We start from the raw sequence: 27,562 nt of genomic DNA, 5'->3' as shown, positions 1-27,562 counted from the left end.
TATGAAGTTGAGTTACTGGGTTCATTTCTTCTGCTGTAAATCGGTTGAATAGTAGTTTGAAGCAATGTTTACACCCCATAAGAAGGTTTTTACGGGTTGGTCTTTGTCGCCAAGGAGGGAGAATCAGAAAACTCCAGTGCCGAATTCGAATTCTAGCGCGCGAATTTCTGAAAATGGAGGTGCGATTGTTGTTAGGGATGGAGACGATCTGGAAGATTTGGATGGAAGAACTGCTAAGCTTGAAAATGAGGTGGGTTTATTTGTTAATTATATCTGTTTTATCTTAATTACTTAATTTCCCTTTATTAAATATAAATTTCGAGTTAAAAAGAAAATTATTGTATGAGAGAAAGATAATAGATTTAATCAAGTTGCTTTGGAATTATATTGGCATGTTGTTCTTTTAATGATATGCAGTATGCACACATATGTTGGTTATGATTGGTTGCTAGATTAAGAATAGGGATTAAGAGTAATGTTGTCTATTTTATCACTACATAATACTATAGTGGAGTTGAAGGGATCATCTCATTATTGTGAGGATGCATTCGTTGTCTGTTGCTATTTTTCGACTTGTTTCTTTTCCTCCACATATTTGATTGATTCTCTTTCTCTTTGTATTATATTGTTGTATGCTTGTAATTTATTTTTATGTTATCAGTTTGCATCTTAAGCAATACTTTGAGTTTTGATGTTGAATATTTTGTTATGCTTCTTCTTTTTCTTTCCTATCTGAATGTTCATACCCAAATATTCATGGTATTTTTTTTTTTTTTTGTAATTTTTTTTTTAATTATTATTGTTAGCCACTTAGTTGTGGTGGACTCAAGAATGGATCAATTTAAAACCAGAGATTTGAAATAATATTTGTCTAATACATGGATTATTTCGCTTTTTAAACTTTTGAAGCCATTTGTGTTTTTCTCTCTGAATTGACTTCTGTATGAATATGTTTTTGAACATGATTTTGTATCATACAAGTATATGGTTGCATTTTGAGTGCCATATTGTACCCCCTCCCCCCATCTAGGAGTCTAGGACCTTAGCATACTTTTTCTCATGTAAGTCAAAATGACATATGGTAGAAGTCTACAACCGACAACTCTCATTAAATTTATGAGAAGAGGCTTATCTATACTGGTTTGACTTGTAAATATTTGTTTCATGTTGTGCATGTATCTGCTTATAGCTTTGAAAATCAAAATATAATGTTGTTGTAATTGGTGATCTATGACGTTAACAGGGGAGGTTGGAGCTTGTGAAAACATATGTTAAAAAGAACAAAAGAGGTTTAGGGGCTGAAAAGTGGAAAAAGAACCTTGCAATCATCCACAACAACCAGCTCTGGAGAGAAGGAGAAAATTGTAAGTTTCACTTGTTTCTTTTGTTTGCAATCATCCTGTTCAATTCATTGATTGCTTCATGGGGTGCTAATTATATAGTGTGATGTAGTGTAGTATGATTTTAAATTTACTTTTTTAGTGATTAGCGGCTGGTGCTGTGTTATAGCCTTGATAATCTAGAATGACCTTATTGTGTCTAATGTTGATGATGATTGTTGAGGTTGTTGATAATCTAGCATGTTGAGGACTTGAGGATGTTGTTCCTAACCCAAAGGCTTATGAGGCGTTGGTTAAGATTTGAGGCAGCAACTTGGACTGTCAGAATGTTATTGCAAGTTCCTAACAATATTTGGTATGTCATACACTCATATTGGCAATTCTGTTGTAGTTTTTTACACTCTTCACACGAGCAGCTTAATCGTCATCTTTTATGCTCTATTAGGTTTGGGAACGTGTGAATTTCGATTGCACTTTAGCTTTTCTTGTTGAGCTTGAACTTTAGGGGTGGGTGTGCGCACTCCTTCACAGGGTAAGATTTTCTTTCTTCTTGTTAATCATCCTGTATCAATTTCACAATCTAGGGTATTGAAATTTAAGTGTAAGGTACATTATGAAACTATTGATTATTGTTTTGGAAAAACGCACAAGGCAGAGCTCAAATATTAGAAATTAATTCAGGGTTATTCTAAGTTAGATTATAAACTATTTATTATAAATCTTATAGTCATTGAAGTAATGAAATATTATATTGAGCAATTATTTTTTTATTCTTTTTTTATTTTTATAGATGATATGTCATTTTTATTTATTTATTTATTTTTGAAAGGATAGGTCATTTTATATAGGGGTGGCAAACGGATCAGGTCGGGTCATATTTGTGTTCGGGTCATTTCGGGTTCGGGTTGAAACCCCCTGACCTGAACCTGATCTGTTCAGCATTTCGGGTCGAAGTTCTTGACCCTAACCTGATTTATTCGGGTTCGGGTCAACCCGAAGTTGACCTTATTCAACCTGATTATTTTTTTTTTTTTTGGGTAGATTAAAGAAAAATTTATTACCAATAAAAATCTTAAAAACAAAAGGAAATCAATACAAGTTGAATCTCAACTTTAAATCTGTAAATCATAAATAAATTTAAATGTAATAAATTTACAACCAAAACTTCCAATTAAATGGATTTGAAACTTAAATTTACAACAAAATTTTAACTTCTCAAAATCCTTCACATGCTGGTTTGTTGTTCGTTCTTTCCTGCAAACAATAACAAAAACACATTAATAAATATTCAAGTCATCAATTTAGATTATATAAAATACAAAATCAACTTTCAGTAATATGTATATTCAATTCCAAAACAATTCAAACCATAAACACTACAACAAAGTAGTAGAAAGTAGATGCAATTTTCACCAATTTCATAAATAGCCATCTTAAAATAAGAAATATCAAATCAAACAAGTAGATCTAGATATTAAAATACAAGCTAAGAACATCTAGATGTAAAAAAATTAATAACTGATGATGAATTCGAATATAAACAGCAAATGACTTCGAAATTAAACAAAAATTAACATGTTAAAAACGAAAAAAAAAACCCAAAAGCATGTAAATAAATTCAAGAGGAAAATTACCTTGAGATGATGGAGAAGGTTAAAAGAATGATTGTAGGACTGAAGGAAAGGAGTGAAGGAGACACAAGTGAGGCAATGAGACAAGGAGAGAGGAAGAAAAACGGCTGTTTGCCTGTTTCAGAAGGAGAATGTAAGGGTTTTAGGGTTTTTCTCTTTTATTAGGTGGATTTTTGGGCTTGGGCTTAAGAGTTATTTTCGTTTTTTCTTGTTCGTTCGTTTTTTTTTTTTTTTTTTTTTTTTTTTTTTCGGGTTAGATGGGTCATTTTCGGGTTGAAAATTTCAACCTTAACCTAACCCATTTAATTATCAGGTCGGGTTCGTGTCGACCCATTTAAGTTTTCGGGTCAGAAATCTCAACCCAAACCCGCTATTTTCAGGTCGGGTCAGTTTTTGCCGGCCCTAATTTTATATGAACAACTTCTTATTGGATATTTCAATAAATATTATCGACATCCTTGATAACCCTTTAACATCCGGTACAGGACATACAAACCTTTACTTTCACAGTGTGCGAAACAAAAGGCAGGATACCAAATGCGAGTGCCGTGTGACATACTCTAAGTAGCTTTCACAAATCATAGTTAAAATTTTTTTAAATGGATTTTACTACTTTGTGCTATGTTTGCTCAAGTCCTTTTTGAGTTTGCAGTTCGCAACTACTAACCCTTTACTTCTATAATTCTAGAACGATTCCAATAACATTTGATTCTTGATTAACTATATATGTTCATTGGTGACTAAAGGAATGAGGAATTTGAGTATGATACTCTACTACTAAATATGCTCTAAATCTAATTTTATTCATTACGTTCATAATTAAGTATTGTAATTAAGAAGGGACATATTTGATTTCAGTCAGTATTAATTATAAAGGGACATATCTGATTTATTAAGTAAGTTTTCTATCTACTCCGTACTAATTAAGTATTAATAATCATTAATATATTAATCAAATATTAAATAAAATTATAAACGTAGAGCATTTTTTATTTGCCCATAAAACAGAAAAGCGTAGCACTAGCACAATAATAAAATTAAGGATATTTTATGCCAAGTAGGACACATCTGATTTCACTGGTTGTCCACATTTATGTATGGTTAGTTTGGAGAATTTGTGGGATTAGATTGAATTTTATATGTCATTGGTTTTGTTTGATCTATTGGGTTGGGTTTGTCTGATTTTAAATGGTCTAATGGGTCTATTTCATAATATGATCTAATGTGTCCGTTTCATTATTAGATATAATGGGCCTGTTTGATTTTATATGATTAGGAAGTCACCTTCAAGAAGATGTCAATATGGAGAGAAGCAGAGGTCACCGTCAAGATGATGATACTCGGGTTTGTCGTGTTTAAGAATGTGGGCTTACAAGATGTCAATATGGAGAGAAGCTGAACATCTGAATTGCTGACTTTTGGTACGGCTGAGGTTGATTTCAAAATTCTCTTAAATGGTTAGCAAAGGTGGGTGTATAATTGAATTGGCATATTCTTATGATTTAGGAATACTTCTTGCCTTTGACATTGTTTAAAGTATGATTTTATATTATAATAGCTAATTTCTTAAGAGAGAGAAAGAGCACTTACAAAATATCACTTGAGAAAGAGATAGAGAGACCACTTAAGAAAGATCATTCAAGAGAGACCACTAAAGAAAGATCACTTAACAAAACAAAACAAAACAAACAAACAAAAAAAAAGGAGACAAAAAATCACTTAAGAAAATCAGAGAATTTAGCTTAAGAAAAAGAGTTATTAAATGTGTGTGTATGTGAGAGAGAAAGAGTTTGTGTGTGTGTGTGTGCGCGCGCGCGTGTGTGTGTGTGTGCGAGAGAGAGAGAGAGGGGGGGGGGGGAAGGCTATTTTTTAAAAAAAAAGGGCAATTAGATTAGAAAAACTCAATTAGCTTAAGAAAAGAATTGTTAAATGAAAAAGAGTTGCTAAAATGCTACATAGATAGACCACTTAAGAAAGATTACTTAAGAAATCACGCAATTAACTTAAGAAACTTATGGTAATTAGCTTATTAGAAGATAGAAGGAAAGACGTGGCACTTAAGAAATATTGCTTAAGAAAATTAGAGCAATTAGCTTAGGAGAGAGAGATAGCAATTTAGAAAGATCACTTAAGAAAATCCTGCCTATTAACTTAGGGGCGGGGAAGAGAGAGCCCCTAAGAAATACTACTTAAAGAAAATCAAGGCAATTAGCTTAGGAAAAATAGTGAGATAAAGATCATCTATAGTTTATACCAATACTAGAGTCACTAATATAAGTATGATTGTAGCCTTTAATCAAAGATGGTATCGAATACGTGCTGGTAATACCTTTGACATTCATACCTAGAAGTAGTAATAACCCATTCTATACTAGGACAATGATATCCTATGCAACTTTCAACCTTATGATTGACAGATTGGGTGAGTGAGCTCTCAGAGTTTAAGCTCTTTGTTTTTTCGATTGGTGTCAAAAATTGAGGGATTGAACTGGTCATTTTCTTTATTTTGCTCAACTCTAATCTAACCTTTGAATTTTTTTTTACTTTGTTGAATATGATGGTTTGAAAGTGAAAATACGAGGAGCAAATCGTTTATGGGATTATATTTGAGTAATAATATTTTTTTTGGCACATTATGTCTTTTAGTAGCTTGTAATTATAATGGCATTTGTTTCCTTTAGTTAAGGTGTCGACTGGTGAGAAAAAGATGAAAGATTGTTCAAAGGACCATCTTTGGTAATTGATTTCTTCAACCTTTTTTCCTTTTTTATGGCATTCTTGTGATGAGTAGAAAGAGAATATCATTTTTTGCTTCTGTCAGTTCATATCATTTTAGAAGATGAAGGAAAGATATATCGAGATCAATATCAGTATGCCAAGCAGGAGCTTGCTGCTGCTAGAGGATATGAGCCGTCACTTCAGGATAAAGCTCTTGAAAGAGATCAAGGAATCCTAGGAGCAACAAGAGAAACAAATACAATAGTGCAATGAACGTGAGCCCCGTGAGGTGAGTACTGACTTGGGAGTTAAAATTCAAGGATTGAAATGTAATATGTGTAAATATTTGTTTTTACTTGCTTGAGATAATTTAATCTGTAATAGAAAGAAAAAAATAGATGAGAAATTTTTACTACAAGATATAAAAATTACCTCGATACTATTAACACTGTAGCTCTTTTTTGGTTTTTGGGGTTGCATTTCAAGTTAAGCTCAAAATGGAAGAAATCATGCTTAGAAGTTTCCTGACCATGTGATTTGGAGAAAGTGTGACAAATAATGTTAAGAGAATTTTTGACAAGGCTCGTCAATCAGCTCCTTGCATTGTGTCATGCTCAAGCTTCACTCCATTGTCCATTTATAGCGATACAAAATTTCTTTTGAAATATAAATTTTTTAGAAGTCATAGTACTAAAGTGATCATGTGAAATTACATTGAAAAAAGGAAGTGTTTTGTTACAAGTTTATATGTACATTTGTAATTTTGTGGTTATTTTTTGTGTTCTTTATTATTTGTTTTATTGTTATTGTTGTAGAACTTTGAGTTAAATATCCATATGTGGCATGGAATTTCGTGACTATTACTATTATCAGAGAGAGAAAGATCACTTAAGAAAATAAGATTAATTAGCTTAGGAAAAGGCTCATTGGACCAATTAAGCTAATTACATTGTCTTAAGTTAAATTCTAAAGAAAGATCATTTCAGAGAGCTAGAAAGAGAAATAGAAAGAAAGAGAGAGAACATTTAAGAACGATTATTTGATAGAAACCAATTAATAAAAATCCCTTAACAAAAAGAGGGAGATCACTTTTTTTTTTTTTAAAAAAAAAACACTTATGAAAATAAGTAAAATTAGTTTAGAAAAAAGGTTACTAAAATGCTGAAAAGAAAGAGAGACCACTTCAGAAAGATCACTTAAAAAAAGAACAATAACTTTAGAAAATCAAGGCAATTAGTTTAGGAAAAACTTGGGGCAATTAAGGATAATTAGTTTAGGGGAGAAACTTAGGGCAATTAGCTTAGGAGAGGGAGAGAAAGAAAACATGAGTGAGAGAGACAACTTAAGAAAGATCCATCACCTAAAAACGTTAGGAATTAGCTTATGAAAACATAATTATCTTAGGAAAAAGGCTTACTAAAATGCGAGACAAAAATTGACCACACAAAAGATCACTTAGCTTAATGAAATCAAGGCAATTATCTTAAGAGAGAAAAAGAGAAAGAAGCCGCTTAAGAAAATTCATTTATGAAAATAAGATCAATTGACTTTGAAGAGGTGATAGACCAATTAAGAAAGATCACATACAAAAATCGAGGCAATTAGCTTAGAAGAGAGAGAGAGAGAGAGAGAGAGAGAGAGAGAGAGAGAGAGAGAGGCCACTTATAAGAAAGATCACTTAAAAAATTGAGGCAATTAGCTTAAGAAAAAACAATAATTATCTTAGAAAAAGAGTAACTAAAAATTAGAGAGAGACCACTAAGGAAAAACCACTTAAGAAATTAAAATCAGGGCAACTAGCTTAGGAAGCGACTAACTAGAGATGAGGGAGATTAATTACGAAAGATCACTTGAGAGAGAGAGAGACCATTTAAGAAAAATTATTTGAGAGAGCCCACTTTAAAAAGATCACTTAGCAAAAAGAAGGAAACCACTTGAAAGATTACTAATGAAAATAAGAAAAAATAGTTTAGGAAATAGAGTTACTAAAATGCTAAAAAAAGAAAGAGAGCCCAATTAAGAAATATCACTTAAGAAGAAAAATCACTCAAGAAAAAAGATAACTAAAGAAAAGAAAGATAACATAGAAATGAGGGCAATTAGTTTAGAAGAGAAACTTAAGGCAATTAGTTTAGAAGAGAAACTTAGGGCAATTAGTTTAGAAGAGAAACTTAGGGCAATTAGCTTAGGATATGAAAAGAAAGAAACCATTTGTGGAAACTATATCCATTTGCGTTCATGTCTCTTTATGAACATTGTAGAACAAAAGAAAGGGCATTTATAGTTATGGTCTTTTTTTTTCGGTAAACCAGTATAGGTCTTTGAACACAGTTAGTTTTTGCCAAAATCTATATGTTTACCTAATTCTTAGGAGAAGAGAGAGAGGGAGTAAGAGGGGTTGGGTGAAAAAGGGCTAGGGGAAAGAGATATATATAAGAGTCGGAAGAGAAAGATATAGAGCAATAAAGAAAAAGCATGTCCGATAGTGAGAAAGAAAGAGATACACCGGTAAAGAGAAAGATGTGTCGGAGGAAAAAGAAAGAAATAGAGGTTTGAAAAAAGAGGGAAATATAGAGAAATCGAGATATATAAAAGGGCCAGGGGGAGAGAGGTAAAGAGAGATGGAGGGGAAGGGGGATGGAGAGAAGGAGGGGGTCATACTTAATCAATTTGGGAGTCATACTTTCGAGGGAGAGAAGGAGAGCGTGTTTGCAATATTTCAGGTTGTTTTTTTACACAGATTCATTCTTCTACCGATTAATTTAGCAACCACGAGGTGTCAATGGCAAAAAGTTGGATATTTATTTGGAGATGATAGGCGGTTTGGTGGTCAGGATGTATGAGTAAAAGAAATTTTGTAGATTACAATTTGAAAAATTGAGGAAATTTGGGAATTAACATGTGCCATCAGTAATGTAAAAAGCTTACATAATTTTTCGATTTTTCCTTAGTTTTTCTATTTTTTCAATAAATTCTTATTAAAAAAAAAATACTACATATTTAAGTTATTACAAATCAATTCTTTTTCTTATTCGTTGAACATTTAGATAAAATTTTTAATATTAGAAGATACTTCCTCCGTTCTTTATTACTTGACCCGCTTTTGACTTTTACACTATTCGCCACCCCTCCTTTGACCGTCTTTTGTGAATAATATGTAAGGAAAAATATATTCATGTATGGTCTTTTTGGATTCGTCTCAATAAGAACTATCATAATATATAACTTTTATAATTTTTACTTATGGAGAATTTAAGTTATTATATTGATCGTTAAAGTTTTGCATTAGCAAGCGTGATAAAAGAAACAGGTCAAGTAAAAAAGAACAGAGGAAGTATTTTTTTTGTTTGTTTTTAAAATAAGGAAATTTTGAAGAAAAAAAAAATACATATATAGGCATATAGCCCATCAACCAGTTTTAAGTTTCAACTAACTACTCCTGTAAAAATACATATATAGCCCATCAACCAGTATTAAGTTTAAAAAAAAAACTAACTACATACTCATGTTACAATTAACGAAGAAGAGCCTTAAAGATTAGTATTTACTTAGCATCATCATCGACTGATTGATTGGCTCGCAATAAGTATCAAAAGCATTTTTTGAAGATATCTTGTAGTATGAAATAGTACAGTTTTGTATAGAATATGAAACAGTTTGTACAATTTCAAAACTATGGGAGAAGGAGATGGGTTTATTAAAATAAGTGATAAAAGGAAAGATTGAGAGGAGAGCTGAGTAAGGGCTTGTTCTCTTCAGCTTAATTTCATTTCAGTCCAGTTCCTAATTTCCTTCTCTCATAAACAATTCATTTCAACTCAACTCAGCTTAGTTCAGTTCAGTTCAGCTCCAATTAGTTCAGTTCAGCTCATTTCAGTAATTTTAGTAAATCAGAACAGACCCTAAATGGGAATTACTTTGTAATATTAACAAATCTTAAAACTAGGATAAAAAGTACTAAAAAGAAAAAAAATGTTATGACCACTTTTAAATTAATTTTAAAGATAAGATTTTGACCTTTTTTTTTTTGAAAGCATATTGGTCATTTTTTTTTATAGAACATCAATAGTCTATGATTTATATTATGAAAGACAAAGCAAAAGGAAATCCAACATTGAATTGTTATGAAATATGCAAATTGTAAAAGACGAGTAACAAAAGTACTTAATGAGGAGAAGGGAAAAATCAAACTGAAAAACAATTTTTGAAATTTGTAAAAACTTAGAAGATGGGGGAGAAGCTAAAGGAGAAGGAATACAATGAAACAAGTGAAAATGAGGTAAGGTGGGATTAGAAGACAACAACAATAATAATTTATGGTAGAATCATGCTAGATTTATACATAGATGCTTTTTATGAGAGCTAGAGAGAGAGATAGGAGAGGAGGAGAAAGAGAGAGAAAGACAGAGGGACAAGGAGTACAACATGTAATATAATAAGATTGAGATAGATAAATTTCTTATAAACATGAAACCAAATGAATAAGGTACATATGCAAGTAGGATTTAACTATAAACTTAATTTGTAAATTTGTTAAAAAAAATGATAAAGAGACCACTTAAAATGAGACTTAATAAAAGAAATTACTAAAAAGGGTAAATAGGGTATAAGTAAATAGGATAAATAGAAGATTTTTACCCCATCGGTTGTAGCCCTAAGACCTCTTTTGTAAAATAACACAATAAAATAACAAGATATCTATGTTATCATAAGAGAAAAACCTTTAGATAACTGTTTACAGCTAAGACTTATAATTATGATAAACTTATTGATTATTTCGCAGTCAACATGAATTATATATAAGCACTTTTAACAAAGATATATTGTGCTAGATTGAGAAGGGGGGATGGGAGGGGTTAGGGGAAAAGAAAGAAGAAACCGATCCCTTTATCTCTCATGACTTCTCTCTATCTCCATCTTCCTTCCGACCTCCCTCTCTTGCTTTTAACTTTCAAATTTTAATTTATACACTAATCTCAATAAGTATTTGCATTACATAAAAAACACTTATCCTTAGTTAAATTAGGAGTATAACACTTGTCTATGTTCATTTTAATTTGAATAAGGGTTGGTATATATCTTACATTAAACTAATGCAAACAACTTCCCTTTTACCAATCTTCCAATCGCCTTAATCGCACCACCCACTTTGTCAATCCTCCAATCGCTTTGACCACACCACTCAGCTTGTCAATCCTCCAATCGCCTTTATCGCACCACCCATTTTGCCAATCCTCCAATCACCTTGATCGCACCACCCAATCTGTTAATCCTCCAATCACCTTGATTGCACCACTCAGTTTGTCAATCCTCCAATTGCCTTGATCGCACCTTTGCCAATCCGCTATTCCCCTTTATCGCACCACCCATCACAACACCCAATATATTTGACAATCCTCCAATCACCGCGATTGCAACACCCAGTTTACCAATCCTCTAATCACCCCCTCATAGGCTCATGCCGATATACTTTTTTACTTTTCATTGATTTTAATCAACATACCCATATATTACATTAATTCCTTTGCAGCACAATCTATTCCATCAGATTTCAACTTTGATCAATGCTAGCTAACAACTATACCTAATTTCATTACAAATAAAACATTAGAAATAAACCGCACATATAGCATCGAATAATTACACATTAATCACCAAGTATAAATCACCAAATTGGGGGACCGCGCGCGTAGCGCGCGGGCCAACAACTAGTATCATAAAATATGGTTAATCATTTTTTAAATCTAATGATTTTTTTAATCATGTAACTTTTTGTAAAAAAAATAATTTTTAACTAAGTGCACGAAAGCTCACACAAGATTTGGTATTATAAATAGCCACACCCCTTTTCTCATTTTTTCCAAACCATAGACCTTTATAATTTTTTTTTTTTCACAGTTCTTAGCTTTATTTACCCTTTGTTCCATATATTTCTCCAGTAAACTCAACAAAATGGGTGGCAATGGAACTTCACCTTGTGCTTCTTGCAAGTTGCTCCGTCGTCGATGTGCCAAAGACTGCATTTTTGCTCCTTACTTCCCTTCCGACGACCCCCACAAGTTTGCCATCGTTCATAAAGTTTTTGGAGCTAGCAATGTCAGCAAAATGTTACAGGTGAGTACGGGCAAACATAGACTACATCATCACAAAACTTTTATGTACTTCTACAAAATTAGAAAAATGTTTTTACTTCATTAGCACTTCTTTTCTTTTCTTATAAAAAGTAAAATTTAAATATCTGTGGGATAAGATTGCATACATCAGACTTTCCTAAATCCTGCTGACATCAGGATTTTTATAAGGAAGTTGCTAACTTTATGTAAATGGACACTTATGCAAACTCCATGTACATGCATTTCTGTATTCAGAAACAGTATCTCTAGTCTCTAACCTCCCGAACTAGTTAGGGGTAAGACTGCATACATCAAACCTTCCTAAATCCTACCAAACTGAAGGATATTTACTGAGGTGTTGGTTCTAACTCCATATACTTGGATTCTTATGGATACAGGAGCTTCCAATGCACCAAAGAGCAGATGCAGTGAGCAGTCTAGTGTATGAAGCAAATGCAAGGATGAGGGATCCAGTCTACGGATGTGTGGGTGCCATATCGTTCCTGCAAAACCAGGTTTCGCAGCTGCAAATGCAACTAGCAGTAGCTCAGGCAGAGATACTATGCATCCAAATGCAGCCAGAATCAAACAACATAGCAACCCCAGTACATCAGAACAACTACGAGGCAGACGACAAGTCATACCTCTTCCACAACAATCTTTCCCAACACCAGTACATCAATTTTCCATCCTCAAGTGATCACCATGTAATTCAAGACTCTCTTAAAAGGGAGTCTTTCTTTGGACATGACATGGTTTCATAACTATGACATTATTATAATATATGGCATCCATGTTTTTGCCCTTTTTCTACACAATTCTATTTTTGATATCCTTATTCTTTATTATTAGCATTATTTTCTCCATGAAAAGAAATCACTCCAGAAGCATTGAACCAAGGAGGACCCTATAGCTTACCCTAGTAAAACCCCATAAAAAAAATATTTTTTCTTTTAGAGTTTTCAAATTTCATGCCTTTTTCTTGCTCTTGCAAATAAAATAAACAATAGAAATTGTCTAAAAGACAAAAGGTTGTACGGCCAAAAAAAAAAAAAAAAAAGGAATGAAAAGGTGAAGTATAGTAAGAGTTTGAAAACAAGGCCAAGTTGAAAGGAGTCAACTCTATCACGAGATACATGGAGAAGAACATAAATTAATTAAAATATGTTTAGCAAAATTATGCTAATAGTCTACTTAGCTAGGAGAATTAATGCTCCTTAAAACATTAATTCCCACCTTTAAACTCAAATGCACTAAACTAGGCTGTCTATAATTATTAGCATCAACTTTTTACTTGAAAACCTTTTGCAGTTTGATTTCTTCAAAAATAAAAATATCAGCAATATTCTGAATTCTTTTGTACAGCATTTTGAACTATACAGTTCAATATCAGTTCAGAACACAAAAATAAAGGGGACAAAATATCACTTTAAAAGAACAATCTTCTTACAAAATTTATGAGAAGTTAATCAAAATCTAAAAGGGCAAACAAACTTGCATGTGATAATAGGAATAAAAAATGATGGCTGCAATATGGAAAGAGTGTAAACTGAACAGTCATCCTCAAACAGTCTAAATTGAGTAAATTTTATATTCAATGTCGGAACCTGTCATTAATGTGATACGTGAACAAACTTTTTGGAGGAAATTCTTATGAGTCTTTTCATAATTTTACTAACTTTTGTGGTAAGGATTGATCAAACCTTGAGCCATACCCCTGTTCCTAGATTGAACCCAAGTGCCTACTAGCAGTCCGCCATTAACATGCGCATCACACATTGGCCTGTGCAGGGTACTTAACAAGAAAACATCAAACTAATCAACTAAAAGTAAACTCTTTATAGTAACTAGCAGTTGAAAGAGATTTATATATCCTCAATGAACTTTTTGTATAGGGTATTAGGGAAAATGAAACATAGTTTCTACCAATTAACATCAATTATTCCATGTAAATGTCCTAAGAAACATACATCATCTTTTACATATCACAAAATTTTCATTACCACCTTAAGATTTGAAGTCCTAAAGCACCAGAGCGGTGGAGCCGAGTGGTAATGAATTCAATGAAGTGATATATATGCATGTTTGTAAGTAAATATGCTTTATTTGGACATTCTGCAACAAATCACAGACATAATTCATGGCCACCCCTTCCAACAAAATTAATAACTTGTTAATGTAAGTCAGCTTCATATTCGGATTGAAAAAGTCTCAACAAAGCATCATTCATGTGCTAAGAATTCAAGTACATATCTAAATATAAAGTCCAAAACACAAGAAGCAGAAATCACTGTAACAAAAATTCTATAAATATACTATAATCATATGATATTACAAGCAGAACTCTTAACTGTGGAAGGAGAAGCTAGAATTTGATAGTGAGTGTCCATAAAAAATTTCACGTGGGAGGCAAGTGTTAGTGCTGAGTTCATGGACCAAGTATACTAAATAAGACAAAGATTTTTTCATTTATTATATTATCCTCACCATATATTATAATGTAATACCATGTTTCTTCAAATCCATCTCTCCTTACAATTACATGTCTCATCAAAAGTAATGATTTTCTATAGAAGAAATAATAATTAAATGCAGAGGCAACAGGGACAATAGCTGACTCAAAGATTCTTCCTAACAATTGTTTATTAAGGGAAGCATTTTCCCAAGTCAAACTTCCAAACTTTTCTAAATTCCCATCTCAATCACACCCCCTTTTGTTTCTATAGCTCCTCTCACTATATTATACAGTACTTGGGGTTTTATATATAATAATATATATTTTTTTTTTGGCAGACACTAAACAGAAAAAAAAAAAAAAAAAAAAGAGGACCGTTTCTCGATTTGTGCGTGTCATCCTTGTATAGGACTAAAAGGAGCCATGCTAATCTTCACTGTAATTAATACACATAGAATCCGAGACTAGAAAACAGATTAATGGTCAGTAATTAATGTGTTTTCTGTATTTGTCCTATTCAGTCACAAGAACTTATAATTTAAGCATTTAGAATAGTCTTAGCACAGAAAAGTTTGTGAAGACCAAAGCATAGAATTTTGTCATGACCTGTTCCATGAAGTCCTCAATATGATACCTATAACACTTCCCTTAGAATGAAGTCACCACCAGATATTATGGATTCTTATTTGAAATTTTCTCCTAGAAATTTTATTATATAAGTAAAAGTTCAAAAACATTTTGGCATAAGAATTGCTGATATTTGGATATGTATAGCAGTCTCGAGGGAATATGATATAGGAAATTTGATTTACTCTATGTAAACCTATTACTCAAATAGTTTGGAAAGTTGAGGAAAATGGGAAAACCCTAATAACTAAAGTTGTACATTCTTAAAAAAACATTCTATTGAAGGTTTTCTAGTCCCCAAGAATCTTTCCTATAAGTTGCATAACTGCATTGTCTATAGGTTAAAAAAGAAGAAACATACAAAGAAAAACATCCAAGGGAAAAAAATATAGGTCACTCATAACAAGTCTGAGCATACCGAGTACAAAACAAAAAAAGAAGTGAAAACTACCATTAAATTCATACGGTCTATTTGTTTTAAGACAGCATTTTCATCAGCAAATTTTAAAATCAGTTCATTTAAAAAATTCAAAACACAGTACATTGATTCTATCTACGTTAACAATAGACGTATAATTACTTTTAGCAAAATAGCTAATGAAAAACTCTGTTTCAATTATTTTGGTAAATCATTTGATCAAACTCTTTCGCTTAGAATCAACTTTCACAATAGTCTACAAAACTACAGAAGCTGTTGGTGGTGGTGGCGGCAGTTGTTTTGGTGAACCATGGGAACATGTTAAAGTCACAAGCATATTTCTATTGTCTTTCTTGACATCTGAATGAAAGAGGAGATAACAATCTGCTTCCCTTGGAATGTGACACATTTGGGTGAAAGAAAATATATTGGTAGAGCAGGAAAAGGTAGCAAATTAGTCAAAATGAAGAGGAAAAACAAAAATAGTGCTCACAAAGAGAACATTTGGATGGAAAGTCAAAATAAAAAGACAAAAAGGCATTCTCCTTTGGATTTATCTATCAACCTCGAATGCAGCTTCTTTCTGGAGACAAGGATAGGAAGGATGGTTGTTTCTCATTTGAGGGCTCGAGGACAACTGATACCCAGGAAAAAAGGTTGTTTGGTTTCTGAAATCCTTTATTTTCCCATGTTTTGGTTTTAACCCTTTCCTTTTGCTGCATCTTTCCTTTCTTCTTTTTAATTCCTTTCCACTCCTAAATCTTTCCCAAGTACTGGTTTTAACATTTTCCACACATGAAAGTAGTTCTCCATCAATTCTGAATTCTCAGTCCATTGCACCCAGTCCTTACTCCGATCATCAGTTAAAATATACAGTCACTTGACAGTTATATACCCCCAAAAAAAAAAGAGTAATTTTTTATACAATAACTTATAGTTCGGTGTTTCAAGTGTATTATCCTAAAAAAAACAAATGCTTTCAAATGAAAGGGATTATTATAAGTTTAGAGTTTGACAATTTACTACCAACTAATAAAATAACCTGTCTTAAAAAAGGGTTCCACAATAACCAATTGTAGAAGGCCACATCACTCATGAAATGTTGGTGGGGTCTCCAGAGAAATGGATGAAGCTAGTAGCTACTAACAACAATGATTTAAACCTTTTCTTCCACTTGTGACTGGCTTTTATTGCTTTTTCATCATCATAATCAAGAACAGGTAATTCACATTTGCAAATGAAGCTTAAACAGAGTTGTCAACAATCTTCCAAGCACTTTTCATTGTATATCCTGTTTAGTAAAACACTTTCTACTCAATTCCAGAATTATTGATACACCTATTCGAGCACACTATATTTTATTTTTAAACTTATACAAGTATTTGATAAAGAACATTCAAGCACACTTTATATCATACATTTAAAGCCATATATTAATCTTTTTAACGAGAAATGTGTTTATTAGGGAATGTATAGGAGACTTTTACTTTAGCTTTATAATGGCAAATTATTACTCAGATTGGATACAAGTAATGAGCTCAGGTATATATCCCAGCTTAAACTTAGACAATATAAGAAAATTTTGCATCTTTTTGGATCAAAATGAAGTATCATGTATCCAGTATCCACATATATATAAATAACAGATCATTTTTTTTTTACACCTTAATCAACTAAAATACCTTTTCATATAAAAAAAGTTGACAAAAACAATTTTTTTTTTGGTAGGAAATAGGGTAAATATTATAACTTCAAAACTAACAAAATTAATCGGTCACTAAGGGCCTGTTCTCTTCGGCTTATTTTCAGTTCAGTTCAGTTCCTAATTTCCTTCTCTTATAAAATATTCAGTTCAGTTCAATTCAGTAAATGAGAACAGACCTTAAAGAATGGAAATCTTCAAATTACAATTTTAAGTGAAAGACACACAAGGGAAATTATAAAGATGGTTCAAAAGTGGAAATAAGAGTACCCCTGTCCTAAAGGTAACTACCACACTCGTAATCTTTTAAAAAATAGAACGTGAAATTTTTTTACAAATCTCAAGTGAGTCAGAATTTATAAATATTTTCTATTAGAGAAAAGACAAGCAGATAAATTTGGAAGAAGAAAAGGTCAAAAGGTCACACACACAAAATCCAAAAGACATCATCTCAAATCTTTTTTTTGCATCACAAGATAGGAAATTAGTAATCACAATGACCCATCAAAGATTTCTCTAATGGTTCAGCAGTACAGTGATTTATATTCTACAAGGTGAAAGGGAGATCTCAAAAGATAATAATCTTTTGCAAAATTCATATAATATCCTTCACGTCACTAGAATTAATTTTATATCTAAACTTGAAATTTAATAAATTTGATGTAACAAAAGTTTTGTTTAAGGATAAAGACATCCCCTAAAATTCTTTTGAGAAAAGACAAATCTAACCAATCAAAGTGAAAAACTTGTGTGCAACTCCTCACAATTTCAGTGACACCAATTGGGCTTAGGCCTACAGGTGTAGGTGACTGGTTATATTGTAGAGATATTAAAGGTGACATAAACTATTATTTGTTAAAAGTTGGTGTTTTATACGAGTATTATGCTAGGCTGAATCTTTATATATAGAAATGATACTTTCTTATAATGTTTGGGAAGATTTGTTACGTGTAAGGGTGAGCCAATGCCCCAAGATTAGTTGCCAAATTTGATCACAAGATAATTTAAACTGCACGTTGCATAAAGGACATCATCACAATCATTTTTTTTTTGTCACATATGGAACTAATCCATAAATATCCAGTCAAGAAAGACTATGAAATATGCAAACAAAACCTTATTGTAATCATAAATTAGTAAAGAAAGCCATTATAACATCTAAATATCCAATTATTAAAATATACATAAAAAAATAAAAATAAAATAAAAAGGAGAAGATAGACAATCAATGGTAGCTAACCTTAAATATTCAATTGAAAGTATGGAGAATCATTGAGTGGTTGACAAGTCCCATCAACACCACAAACTTGGATGACAAATTTGAGAGCAGAAATACCAGAAGGAACTAGCAACTCAGAAACATAAAAGGATTCCACAAATGCTACTCCAAGAAATTCCTGTACATCTTGAAGCTTTACATCCAGATTTGCATCTTCTTCTGATGTTTTCTCGACATAAATGTTGTATTTCTGAATTTCATTAAGACCAACTCCAACCTTAGATCTCCATACAATGGTAAGGGAAACAGACTTGGATTCATCCAAGCCAGCTTTCCATGATACATCTTGACCCTCAACGATCCATGAAGAAGAGAGTGGGAATTGTACATTATGACCAGAATATTGGATTAAGAGATGACCAAGAACTGCATAATACTCAGATGTCTCTCCCTCGTTGATTTTAGGTCTTAATTTGTAGCAGACTGCCCGAATTTCTGTTAGTGTATACCCTGGCATGGCAATGACATTCTCTTGTACGACCCACCCATCAGAGGACTCTGATTTGGTGATTCGATGAGGCATAATTACTTTGCTAAACTTGCTAGAGAACTGGTTCATGGTAAGTAAAGCATCCCCATGTGATGCAAGGAGCACTGATATAATCTCGCCCTCACTGGAAATAAATTCCAGAGAAATGCCCACCAGTGAGTCCCCATCCGACTTCACCTGCAAACCAATTGAAATTTGAGTATTGTATGATTCATCAGTTAATCATTTATAGTGATGTACCAGCCAATAAAAATGTCCAGAATGGACAAAATATTTCGTGTTTCATATCATGATTGACAAGAACACTAATTAATTTTCAAAAGGAAGCAATGACAAAGATATTAGCGACAGTGCTAATCAAATACTCCTCCATGTAGCACAAATATCAACTTTATTTCAGTGAGAGACAGACCTAATTCACAAAATCCAGATAGGAAGGTCAGTTCATGAGCTTGCAATAGTAAAGACAAGGCACATTACAGTGACACTCTAATATAAATAGAGAGAGATGAAAATCAAAGGCAGAGCCACAGAGTAAATGATGATATAGTATGATCCAAGTACTTCATGATTTTGGTTGGTCAAACCCTCATTTTATGGATTGTTACACATGAGCACCAATCTATCTTCTTAAGCACATGCTTCTTGGACAAATGAAAATAGCTCATAAGACAAATGTTTTCGAAGATTTTCTTTAGACTATTTAGAGCTGGGCATTTTTAGTAGTATCATCGCCAGAAGAACGTCATTTAAACTCAAAATGTTTCATAGGAACCAAGCAAAAAATTATCCACCAAATTCACCTTTACTTGTCAGATTATAATTGAATGATTGTAACTAGAGTAGACCCAGATGCTAATTACATTGAACTGCATTACATCATTTTTAAGTCTCAACCTGAATTTATTGCAGGAAAACAGAAATTTTAGTATGACTCTTTTGAGTGCGGGGAAATGGCATGCACAACCATCATTGAGAAACAAAATGTTAAAAGTGAAACACTAGTGTAACCGGGAAAACCTAACAGAGCTGAATATTTGAAGATGGCTTACAGAAAATGTGAAGCCCACAGCTGGATCCCCTAGGAGGAGTTTTGCTTGAAATAGCCTTTTTGTGAAATAAGGAATGCTTCCAAGAATGCCTTTAAACGTGACATTCCCACCTCCATTATAAGATTCCTCCTCAAGGCTGAAAATTAAGTGTATCACTTCATTAGAACTTAAAATAACAAAGTAATAAGCTAATAGCAATCACAACTACCGCAAGAGAAGATCATACAGAGGCAGGATTTAGAAAGGGTGAGAAGCACACTCTACAAACCTTACCATTACAAGCGAAGATATTTTTTTAAAAAAATAAATAAATAAACCATTGATGAAATCTGATTATCCTACAATCTTAATTCTTAAGTGATCGAAGTTTATAAAAAAGGATTTCTTCAGCATGTGCCCTACTATTAAACCACCAATCTGATAACTTTAACAAGTGAAGTGAGGCCGTAAGGAGGGGCAAATTCATGTGGCATTACCCACACAATTGCAAAAAGGGCTATTCCAACCTTATCCCCAAAAATTAAAGAGGGTGTACAACCCCGGGCCTAAACAAGATCCAAAGTAAAATTCACTCGATATTTTTCTGCCACTCCCTCTCTAACCGATCTCTTCTATATGCTACCTCCGTTACATATTATGTGCAATTTTTGGGTATTATTTGTGAGATATAAAATATTCAAAAGTTGCACATAATATGTAACAAAGGTAGTATAACTCAATTACTAATCACACAAATTTTGAGGAAGCTTGATTTGAATCGTTTTCAAGGGACATATCCTCTCAACCAACAGTGCAATTAGCATAATTGAAAAGTAAGCACAATTGATCAATATTGTAGATAATAATCAATGATGACAACACAACTTCAAAATATTTTACAGCTGTTAATAATCAGGGCATACCCCCATAAAAAGTAGGATTTATTGAGGATAGGTTGTATGTGTGCGCACATGCACGTAAATACATACACCAGCACGAGATATATGCAGACAGAACCTTTGAACAAAAAGGTGCAGTGGAATCTCTTACTTACTTTACAAAAACTTGAGTAGCATCTGGTCCAGGGTCTCCAGAAAATTCCAGCAAAGGCTGCATACATGAATGAACTTAGTACATGAAGAAGCATGCTACAGTGCTTAGAAGTAAGCAGCATAAAACAATGTGTTAGTTTTTAATGAACATCTGTATTGCTTCTTAAACTAAAAGTATCAAGCAAATGAATCAAGTTCAGAGAGATTAAACACAACTCAACCAAAAACAAAAGCCTGATGATTTGAACAAGGCAACATGCAGTATGTCCATACCTGAAAGCTTTGGCATGATAAGTTGCACCAATCAGCATTTGAAAGTTCCTTCCCATCAAGAGAAAAATGGTGACCACGGCCCTAGAGGAAAAAAAAAAAAAACTAACAACGTTAATCAATAATTAAATGAATTCATATCTAGTGCATTATATTACAAAATGTTGCCATGTCATAAGTGATGATGTGAACCTGAAAACGAAAAAGAAAAAAAAAATCCTCACATTGCTTCTTTGGTCACTGATAGCATATTACAAATAAACATAATGGATTCAACACTGATCTTGCATACGCTAATTATAAATCTAAATTCTACAGTAAACATGCCCCCAAGCAGGGGCGAAGTCAGGATTTTCAAGTCCTGGGAGCCGGACTTGTTAAACAACAGGTTGATGGAAAAAATTAAAATGTACTATTATATTATTGTTACAAAAAAAAATTAGTTGAATCGTACTCTACGATTTTTCATAGTAGCAAAATCATCAATCAAAGATTCAACACTAAAATCTACGACAATTTGCCTTTGAAGTGGAACCCTCTTCTGGTTGATTAGTAACTTTTTTGTAAAAAAAATCTAGTGTTTTTGATTTCATGATTTAACCTATATCAATACAAAACAACAATTATCAAATTAAGTAGCATATAACCCTAAAATTTGATCTAATGGTCCATTCAATAAATTAAAAATTAGCCAAAATTATTAAATAAATTAAATGAAATTACATAATTAAGAAGAATTTTAACAATGATAAAAACAAGATTAGAATCACAATTCTCTAAATATGATGCAGTGCCGTCATTAAGGTTAAAATCAAAGCCCAAATTGAATAAGAAACTTTATCAAAAAAACAAGTGGGGTGGGATTCGAACCCAGGCTTCTTGGGAAAAAGAGTAATTACCTAACCAATATGACAAGCTTCATTTGTTATAATAATTGTGTCTTCATTACTATTAATAATATATTTCAGGGGGGCCAAGAGTTAATAATCAAGGGCCACAAATTTGGCCGGGGAGGCCGGGCCTCCACCAGCCCCCCCCCCCCCCCCCCCCCGTCCCTTCGCCCTTGCCCCCAAGGTGCCTTTAGAGTATACCAACCTAGAACTCGAGGATTTAAGTAACATATGTCTTTTTAGAGGAATGTATTTCAGTTAAAATTCATAGAATAAAAAAAGCCTAAGTTCAGCTTAAATAATCTTAACAGAACAAATAAGAAAAGCAAGAGCAAAATCTATGTGACTTTTAGGAAATTAAGATTTCCATGGAGAGAAATGGAATTAATAGTTTAACCGTTTACTATTGCTATTGCTATCATTTCATTTACATCTACACCATATATATGCATTTATACTCCATCCAAAGATGATAGTCACATATTCTATAGTAGGATGTCTGGAAAAACAATTTAAAAAATATTGATGCATCATGCATGGAATTTCATGATGCTATGCATGCAGACGGGAAGGACACAACTTTGAGATTCAAGTGATATTATATCACATTCTGAAATGTGATAGTTTGGGGTCATTGGGATGATGCAACAACAGAAAGCGCTAAGAATAACATTCCCCTTACTTTCACATGACAAAGCAAAATCCTGAGATGCAACATAAGACACAATTCACACAACACAAGAAAAGGGTCCTTTAAGTCTATGCTCGTTAATGTGAACCATGAGTGTCCTTTGTTCTGAGAAACTGCGACAAGTAAGAGAGAAAATGAATAATTAAAGCAACAGGATCATAATCACTACCTGATCAAAATCTGAGAAAAATGGGATTGTCGTTGGATAACTCTGCCTCACTTCCCAAGATTTTTCAATAAGATCCCACCAACTGCCAAAACAAAACAATAAATTTCGTCAATGTGAACCAACAAGGCAGCAAACCTGCAACTAAATTCAAAGACAATTAGAACAAAGATATAAGTGTCAATCAAGCTCATAATAATCTGGTAGTTGCTTTGCCTCTCCCCAAACGAGAACGAGCATTAATTTCCGTAACTGAACAAGCACATGATAAATTATAAGAAGCAGCAGGACTACCATATGCATGTAAGAACCAACAATGGAGCACAACCAAGGAGGCAAGAATCAACAGATGATGTAGTTTCACCATAAGAATTATTGACAAGCATGCTTAAGATATTATATTTCAGAGTCTGGCACTTCAAATTTAAACATTTGATTGAACTGCCGCTAATATCCAAAGTTCACCATCTAACACCAAACAAGACTAACCAAAATTACATAACAAGCAAGCCAGGAACAATATAACGCAATCTTTGGTCTTATAAATTTTTTTTCTTGATTGAACTGTCACTGATACCTACACTGCTCACCATCTATACCTATCAAATTGTCAGGATTATAACCAATGTTGCATCTCATATATTTCTATGAAAAAAAAAAGGAAGCTGAAAAGCATTGACAACAAACTGTTGAACAAGCTCGATATGGTACTTCCTCCATCCCACTATTTTTGTCCATGTTAATCTTCTCTGAATATCAAGGTTTAACAGTTCAATAGAATTTGACTCATATCATGTTGATGTATTAAGGATGTGAAATGGATGTATGTAATTAATAGCGTGTCAATGTACTCAAAATAAGATCAGTTAGCTACCGGTTTTGAGCAGTCTGAAAATCTGGAGGTAGCTTTTTCTCATAGACCCATCCAGGTGCAAATATTGCAGCTGATACATCATCCTTCCTTATGACATCTAGAGCAAGGTTTGTCTACAATTTTGGAACAAGTAATTTCTAAATTAGAGGTTTCTTAGCATTTGCTTACCTGTCAAAGATTAATGAGCAAAAAATGTCACAGATATCTGCAATACAACTCAATAGCTTATAAATCCCTTTATGATTAATCACTCATTCACCCCTTATACCACTAATATGCATTATCTTCATTGTGCTCAACAGAATCATTAAAAGATCTTTCTATGTGAAGTGTGAGAAAAAGCTATACAGTGGGAGTAAGAGGAGTCTAGGTATTAAACAAATAATAGGCTTTACATTCCTTGGCTCCACAAGGAAGTGGCAAATGGCAAGGGCGCAAGGCTTACTCTTGTAGTCATGAGTTTAATCCCTAAGTATTATTTTGTTGTATCCAAGAGGTTGTATTGATGGAAGAATAATATGTCAGCAGATATATCCTTGGAGGCCAAGATATCTTTTGGTGGTGCAAACTTAATACGGTGGTAAAGTTTAGAACAATAAGACTGCATGGCTAATTATTTCTGTAAGGTAAAGATAGCAGAAACGATTACAATAATAATACCAAGCAGTGGTGGTATTTTCCTTAGGTAGCTCCATACAAAGAAAGAATCATGAAGCAGAGTCCTTTGATTTTTTAAGGAGTTCATAGTGCATTAGCTGCTAAGTGTATTGAGTATTGACAGCAGATACTTTAGGTTAAATCTTTATGATGATAGATGATTGTAATTACAATTAATCAGAAATATCAATGCAGGGTAAATTCCATAGCAAATTTTATCTATAGTCAAATTTATAACACTTTCATCAAATTTCCTGTTTTAAATGTGGTAACTTTACTTCCTTAACAAGAAATGGAAACATGAAAAAAGAAAGCAAAGGAGATACTTACAGTCCACTCCCCTCCACCAAAAGTGTTCCTTCCAAATACATCTATTCCCATATAAACATCAAACTTTCTATCACCAGCAATATTAGCAGAGAGCTTCGGGAAGTCTTTCTGTGATGTAAGCAAATAGTTAAATTAAAACACTTAATAATCACCCCTGTAGCAGAAAAGGAAAAACAGAACACCAACCTTCCATGTGTAGTTTATAAAAATGCCATCACACAGATCAAAAAAGGCTTTGTTCTTGTCATTCAGCTGATCTTGCCAAGCAAGGTCACCATGAACAGTAACACTATCGTACCTGCAGGTAGCAACAAATTATCAAGAGCTGTTCACACACACAGAAAGAAGACAGGGAGATCTTCAGTACATACCATATCACCAAAGATCCAGGCTTTGACATATGCATCAAATCTGTCAGATGGCTGACAAATGCCTTCAAATTTGCTACCTCAGAAGGATTTATTTTGACCTCCATATTGATCTGCAAGTAGCTTAAATTAACATTTTAAATAAAAAAAGAAATAAAAGCATTTTAATTAAAAAACGAAAAGAAAAAAAATTAAGAAGCTTACAAATATTAAGTCACAAAAATCCCAGTAGCATATTTGCTTTGTCTCTTGGAACCAAGAAAATAATATATTCATGTTCCTTCTATGGCTTTGTCAAAGATCTAGTTAGAAGTATGGTGTATTCTCAATAAATCAATCAGTTGTCTGATCCAATCTTTGTAGAAGCCTATAACCGTAAATTAAAACTATCTATAATATTCACTGAGAACTACCAATAGAATACAATATACCAAACTCACAAGATGAAGACAAAGCTGTAGCTGTTCACTTAAACTTGGGTTTCGTAACTATTATACTAATAAGAAATTATATAAGATAGACTTTGAGGCGTGTCAACTAATTTTTAAAGGAGACCAAGAGCAAAACTAATATCAGCTGTCAGTTTTGATCCCCGTAAAATAGAGTCAATTATGTACAAATTTAAGAACTGACATAAAAAGATAACTGAAACAAAAGGGTGATACAATGGTCACAATTCTTTTTAAGTATCAAGTTGCCTAACATCCATAGCATCAAGAGTTAAGCAGAGTAAAAATACATGGTATGACATAGTGAGAACTGAGAATTCATTTCAACATCAATCAAAGCTCTTCCATCTTTAGTATCAGTCAAAACCTCACATGAAAGACCAGCCATAAGAAGTAACAGGTCAATTGTCAACTAGAAATCCAAAAACAATTTCCCCTTAACAAAATCCTTTCTTGACTGTCTTTAGCTGCAATAACGTCTCTCGGATTTACCAGAATCAATGAAACTACCCTCCTTCCCCAGCAATAACAATGTAAACCCCACAAACTCACGAGTATCCTAAGCAAGGTAGATAAGAAGACACTCCCAAGAAAAAAATAGAGACAGAAGAGAAAATAAGTTCACAGGGTATCCTGTCCGAGAGTTCACTGTCATTTGTTGTGCAAACATCCAAGCTACAATATAACTAACCATCCAATCATCTACTAATGCCAATTTACATTTGCCAATTGCCAAAAAAAATTGCAATACACAAAAATCAGGCAAAATATGAAAAACATACTATAATAAAAAAGAGGAATAATTTACCAGCCATCCATCAAATCCAAGAGCAATAGCAAGCTCGGCCAATCGTTCAGCACACATTCGAGCATACTCGATACTTGATAGCAGTTGATCACTTATGATCCTACCCTCATCCCATTCTGTCAAGAAGGTCCCCAACACCTAATATATAGAACATAACCACAACAAATTACTAAATTAGCACACGAAGTACGATTTTACAAAAACCATCTATTGCACAAGTACTAATCTAGTTACTCAATCAAAAAAAGTACCTTAACTCCATGCTTGTGAGCAGCATTAACCCAAGAAGGAGGAGGAAGTGTAACCAAATTATGAGAAAAATAAACAAAAACATCCATCAAGTACCAATGCCAAATAGCATAAGCATCAGAATTAGTCCCACCTTGAACCCACTTATCATCATCCAAGTACCCACCAGCCATATCATGGCAAACCAAAAGCCTAGGTTTTTGGGGCAAATTCAAATCCCCATTCAAAGGGGTTGTAGATTTATTAAAAGGGTAGTGAAATGAATCAAAATATGATCTTGATTCGAGCTCTTGGAGGGTTTTGATTGGGTATGAAATTGGATTTGATGGTTGTGATGGGTCAAATTTTGGTGGGTCTGAAAGGGGTAACTCAGGGGATTTTTGAGATGAAGCCATGATTGAAGGAGGGAGGAGAAGAGAGAATTTAGTTTTGATTGAGAGAATGAAGTTTTTGGTTGAGAATAGGGTTTCTCTTTTCAAAAAGGCGCGAAGAAGGCGATTTAGCATTTGAAGGAAGAAGACGACGATGATGAAGAACAAGACTAGGAGGAGTGACTTAGCCGTTGACATTAGTTTCTACTTTACTTAAATCATCCGAAAATAATGTGAAGGAAAGAATCTAAGGATGGTGTCACAATTTTACACCTTTTGAGCCAATTTTTGTACTTGTATTATGGACTCGTGATTAGGAGACGAGTTTAAGACGTTAGGTATCTAATTCTCTATAAGTATATATTTTTTTATCTATAATTCTACGTATCATAATACATGTCAATATACATAGTACATTTTATAAATTTGTTCCACAAAGCAAAGTGTAATTTTCATATTTTAAGTTTTTAACCACCAAAATTTAGTAGGAGGCTTAACTCCTTTTTTGTAAGAAAAGGAAAAGAGAAAAATGGGTACTTTCAAATTTGTTAGTACACATTATAATTTAACTCTCAATTATCAG

The 27,562-nt window shown here is 33.1% G+C and overlaps 2 protein-coding genes and 1 long non-coding RNA gene across 6 annotated transcripts in view; 2 read left to right on the top strand and 1 right to left on the bottom strand.

Annotated features, from left to right (window-relative positions):
* Nucleotides 1-27,164, bottom strand: part of LOC145591140 (cytosolic endo-beta-N-acetylglucosaminidase 1-like) — a 28,427-nt gene extending 1,263 nt beyond the window's left edge. Inside the window, exons 1-13 of one of the 3 annotated variants that reach the window (XR_014102254.1) lie at nucleotides 26,611-27,164; nucleotides 26,360-26,497; nucleotides 25,106-25,215; nucleotides 24,921-25,032; nucleotides 24,735-24,842; nucleotides 23,748-23,860; nucleotides 22,877-22,958; nucleotides 21,130-21,210; nucleotides 20,859-20,914; nucleotides 19,826-19,961; nucleotides 18,245-18,950; nucleotides 13,482-13,597; nucleotides 11,664-11,777 (exon numbers count right to left, since the gene is read on the bottom strand). Coding sequence is in view for 2 of the 3 variants with exons in the window: in XM_081647542.1 (XP_081503668.1) it covers nucleotides 18,246-18,950; nucleotides 19,826-19,961; nucleotides 20,859-20,914; nucleotides 21,130-21,210; nucleotides 22,877-22,958; nucleotides 23,748-23,860; nucleotides 24,735-24,842; nucleotides 24,921-25,032; nucleotides 25,106-25,215; nucleotides 26,360-26,497; nucleotides 26,611-27,114 (2,145 nt within the window). In the remaining variant the exon portion in view is untranslated. Of the gene's footprint in view, nucleotides 1-11,646; nucleotides 11,778-13,481; nucleotides 13,598-16,149; nucleotides 16,594-18,244; nucleotides 18,951-19,825; nucleotides 19,962-20,858; nucleotides 20,915-21,129; nucleotides 21,211-22,876; nucleotides 22,959-23,747; nucleotides 23,861-24,734; nucleotides 24,843-24,920; nucleotides 25,033-25,105; nucleotides 25,216-26,359; nucleotides 26,498-26,610 lie in introns of those variants that run through there. The other 2 variants (XM_081647542.1, XM_081647543.1) reach the window with 2 other exon arrangements.
* LOC145591139 (uncharacterized) lies at nucleotides 154-5,963 on the top strand. Of its 2 annotated transcripts, none has more exons than XR_014102253.1 (7): nucleotides 154-250; nucleotides 1,244-1,364; nucleotides 1,580-1,695; nucleotides 1,786-1,872; nucleotides 4,248-4,438; nucleotides 5,653-5,707; nucleotides 5,793-5,963. It is a non-coding gene; the product is annotated as an uncharacterized LOC145591139 (long non-coding RNA). The 2 variants fall into 2 exon arrangements; XR_014102252.1 differs by having other exon boundaries at nucleotides 1,564-1,695.
* On the top strand, nucleotides 11,642-12,700 carry LOC145591141 (LOB domain-containing protein 12-like). The gene is made up of 2 exons (XM_081647544.1): nucleotides 11,642-11,803; nucleotides 12,201-12,700. The coding sequence occupies exons 1-2, from the start codon at nucleotides 11,642-11,644 to the stop codon at nucleotides 12,564-12,566; spliced, it is 528 nt and encodes a 175-aa protein (XP_081503670.1). The 3' UTR covers nucleotides 12,567-12,700.
* Nucleotides 27,165-27,562: the final 398 nt, after the last annotated feature.

This window comes from Chenopodium album, chromosome 18 (assembly GCF_948465745.1).
Source record: "Chenopodium album chromosome 18, dcCheAlbu1.1, whole genome shotgun sequence".
NCBI classification, from domain to species: Eukaryota; Viridiplantae; Streptophyta; class Magnoliopsida; order Caryophyllales; family Amaranthaceae; genus Chenopodium; species Chenopodium album.
The sequence above is the reverse complement of the archived record's forward strand: the minus strand, read 5'-3'. Positions and strand labels throughout refer to the sequence as shown.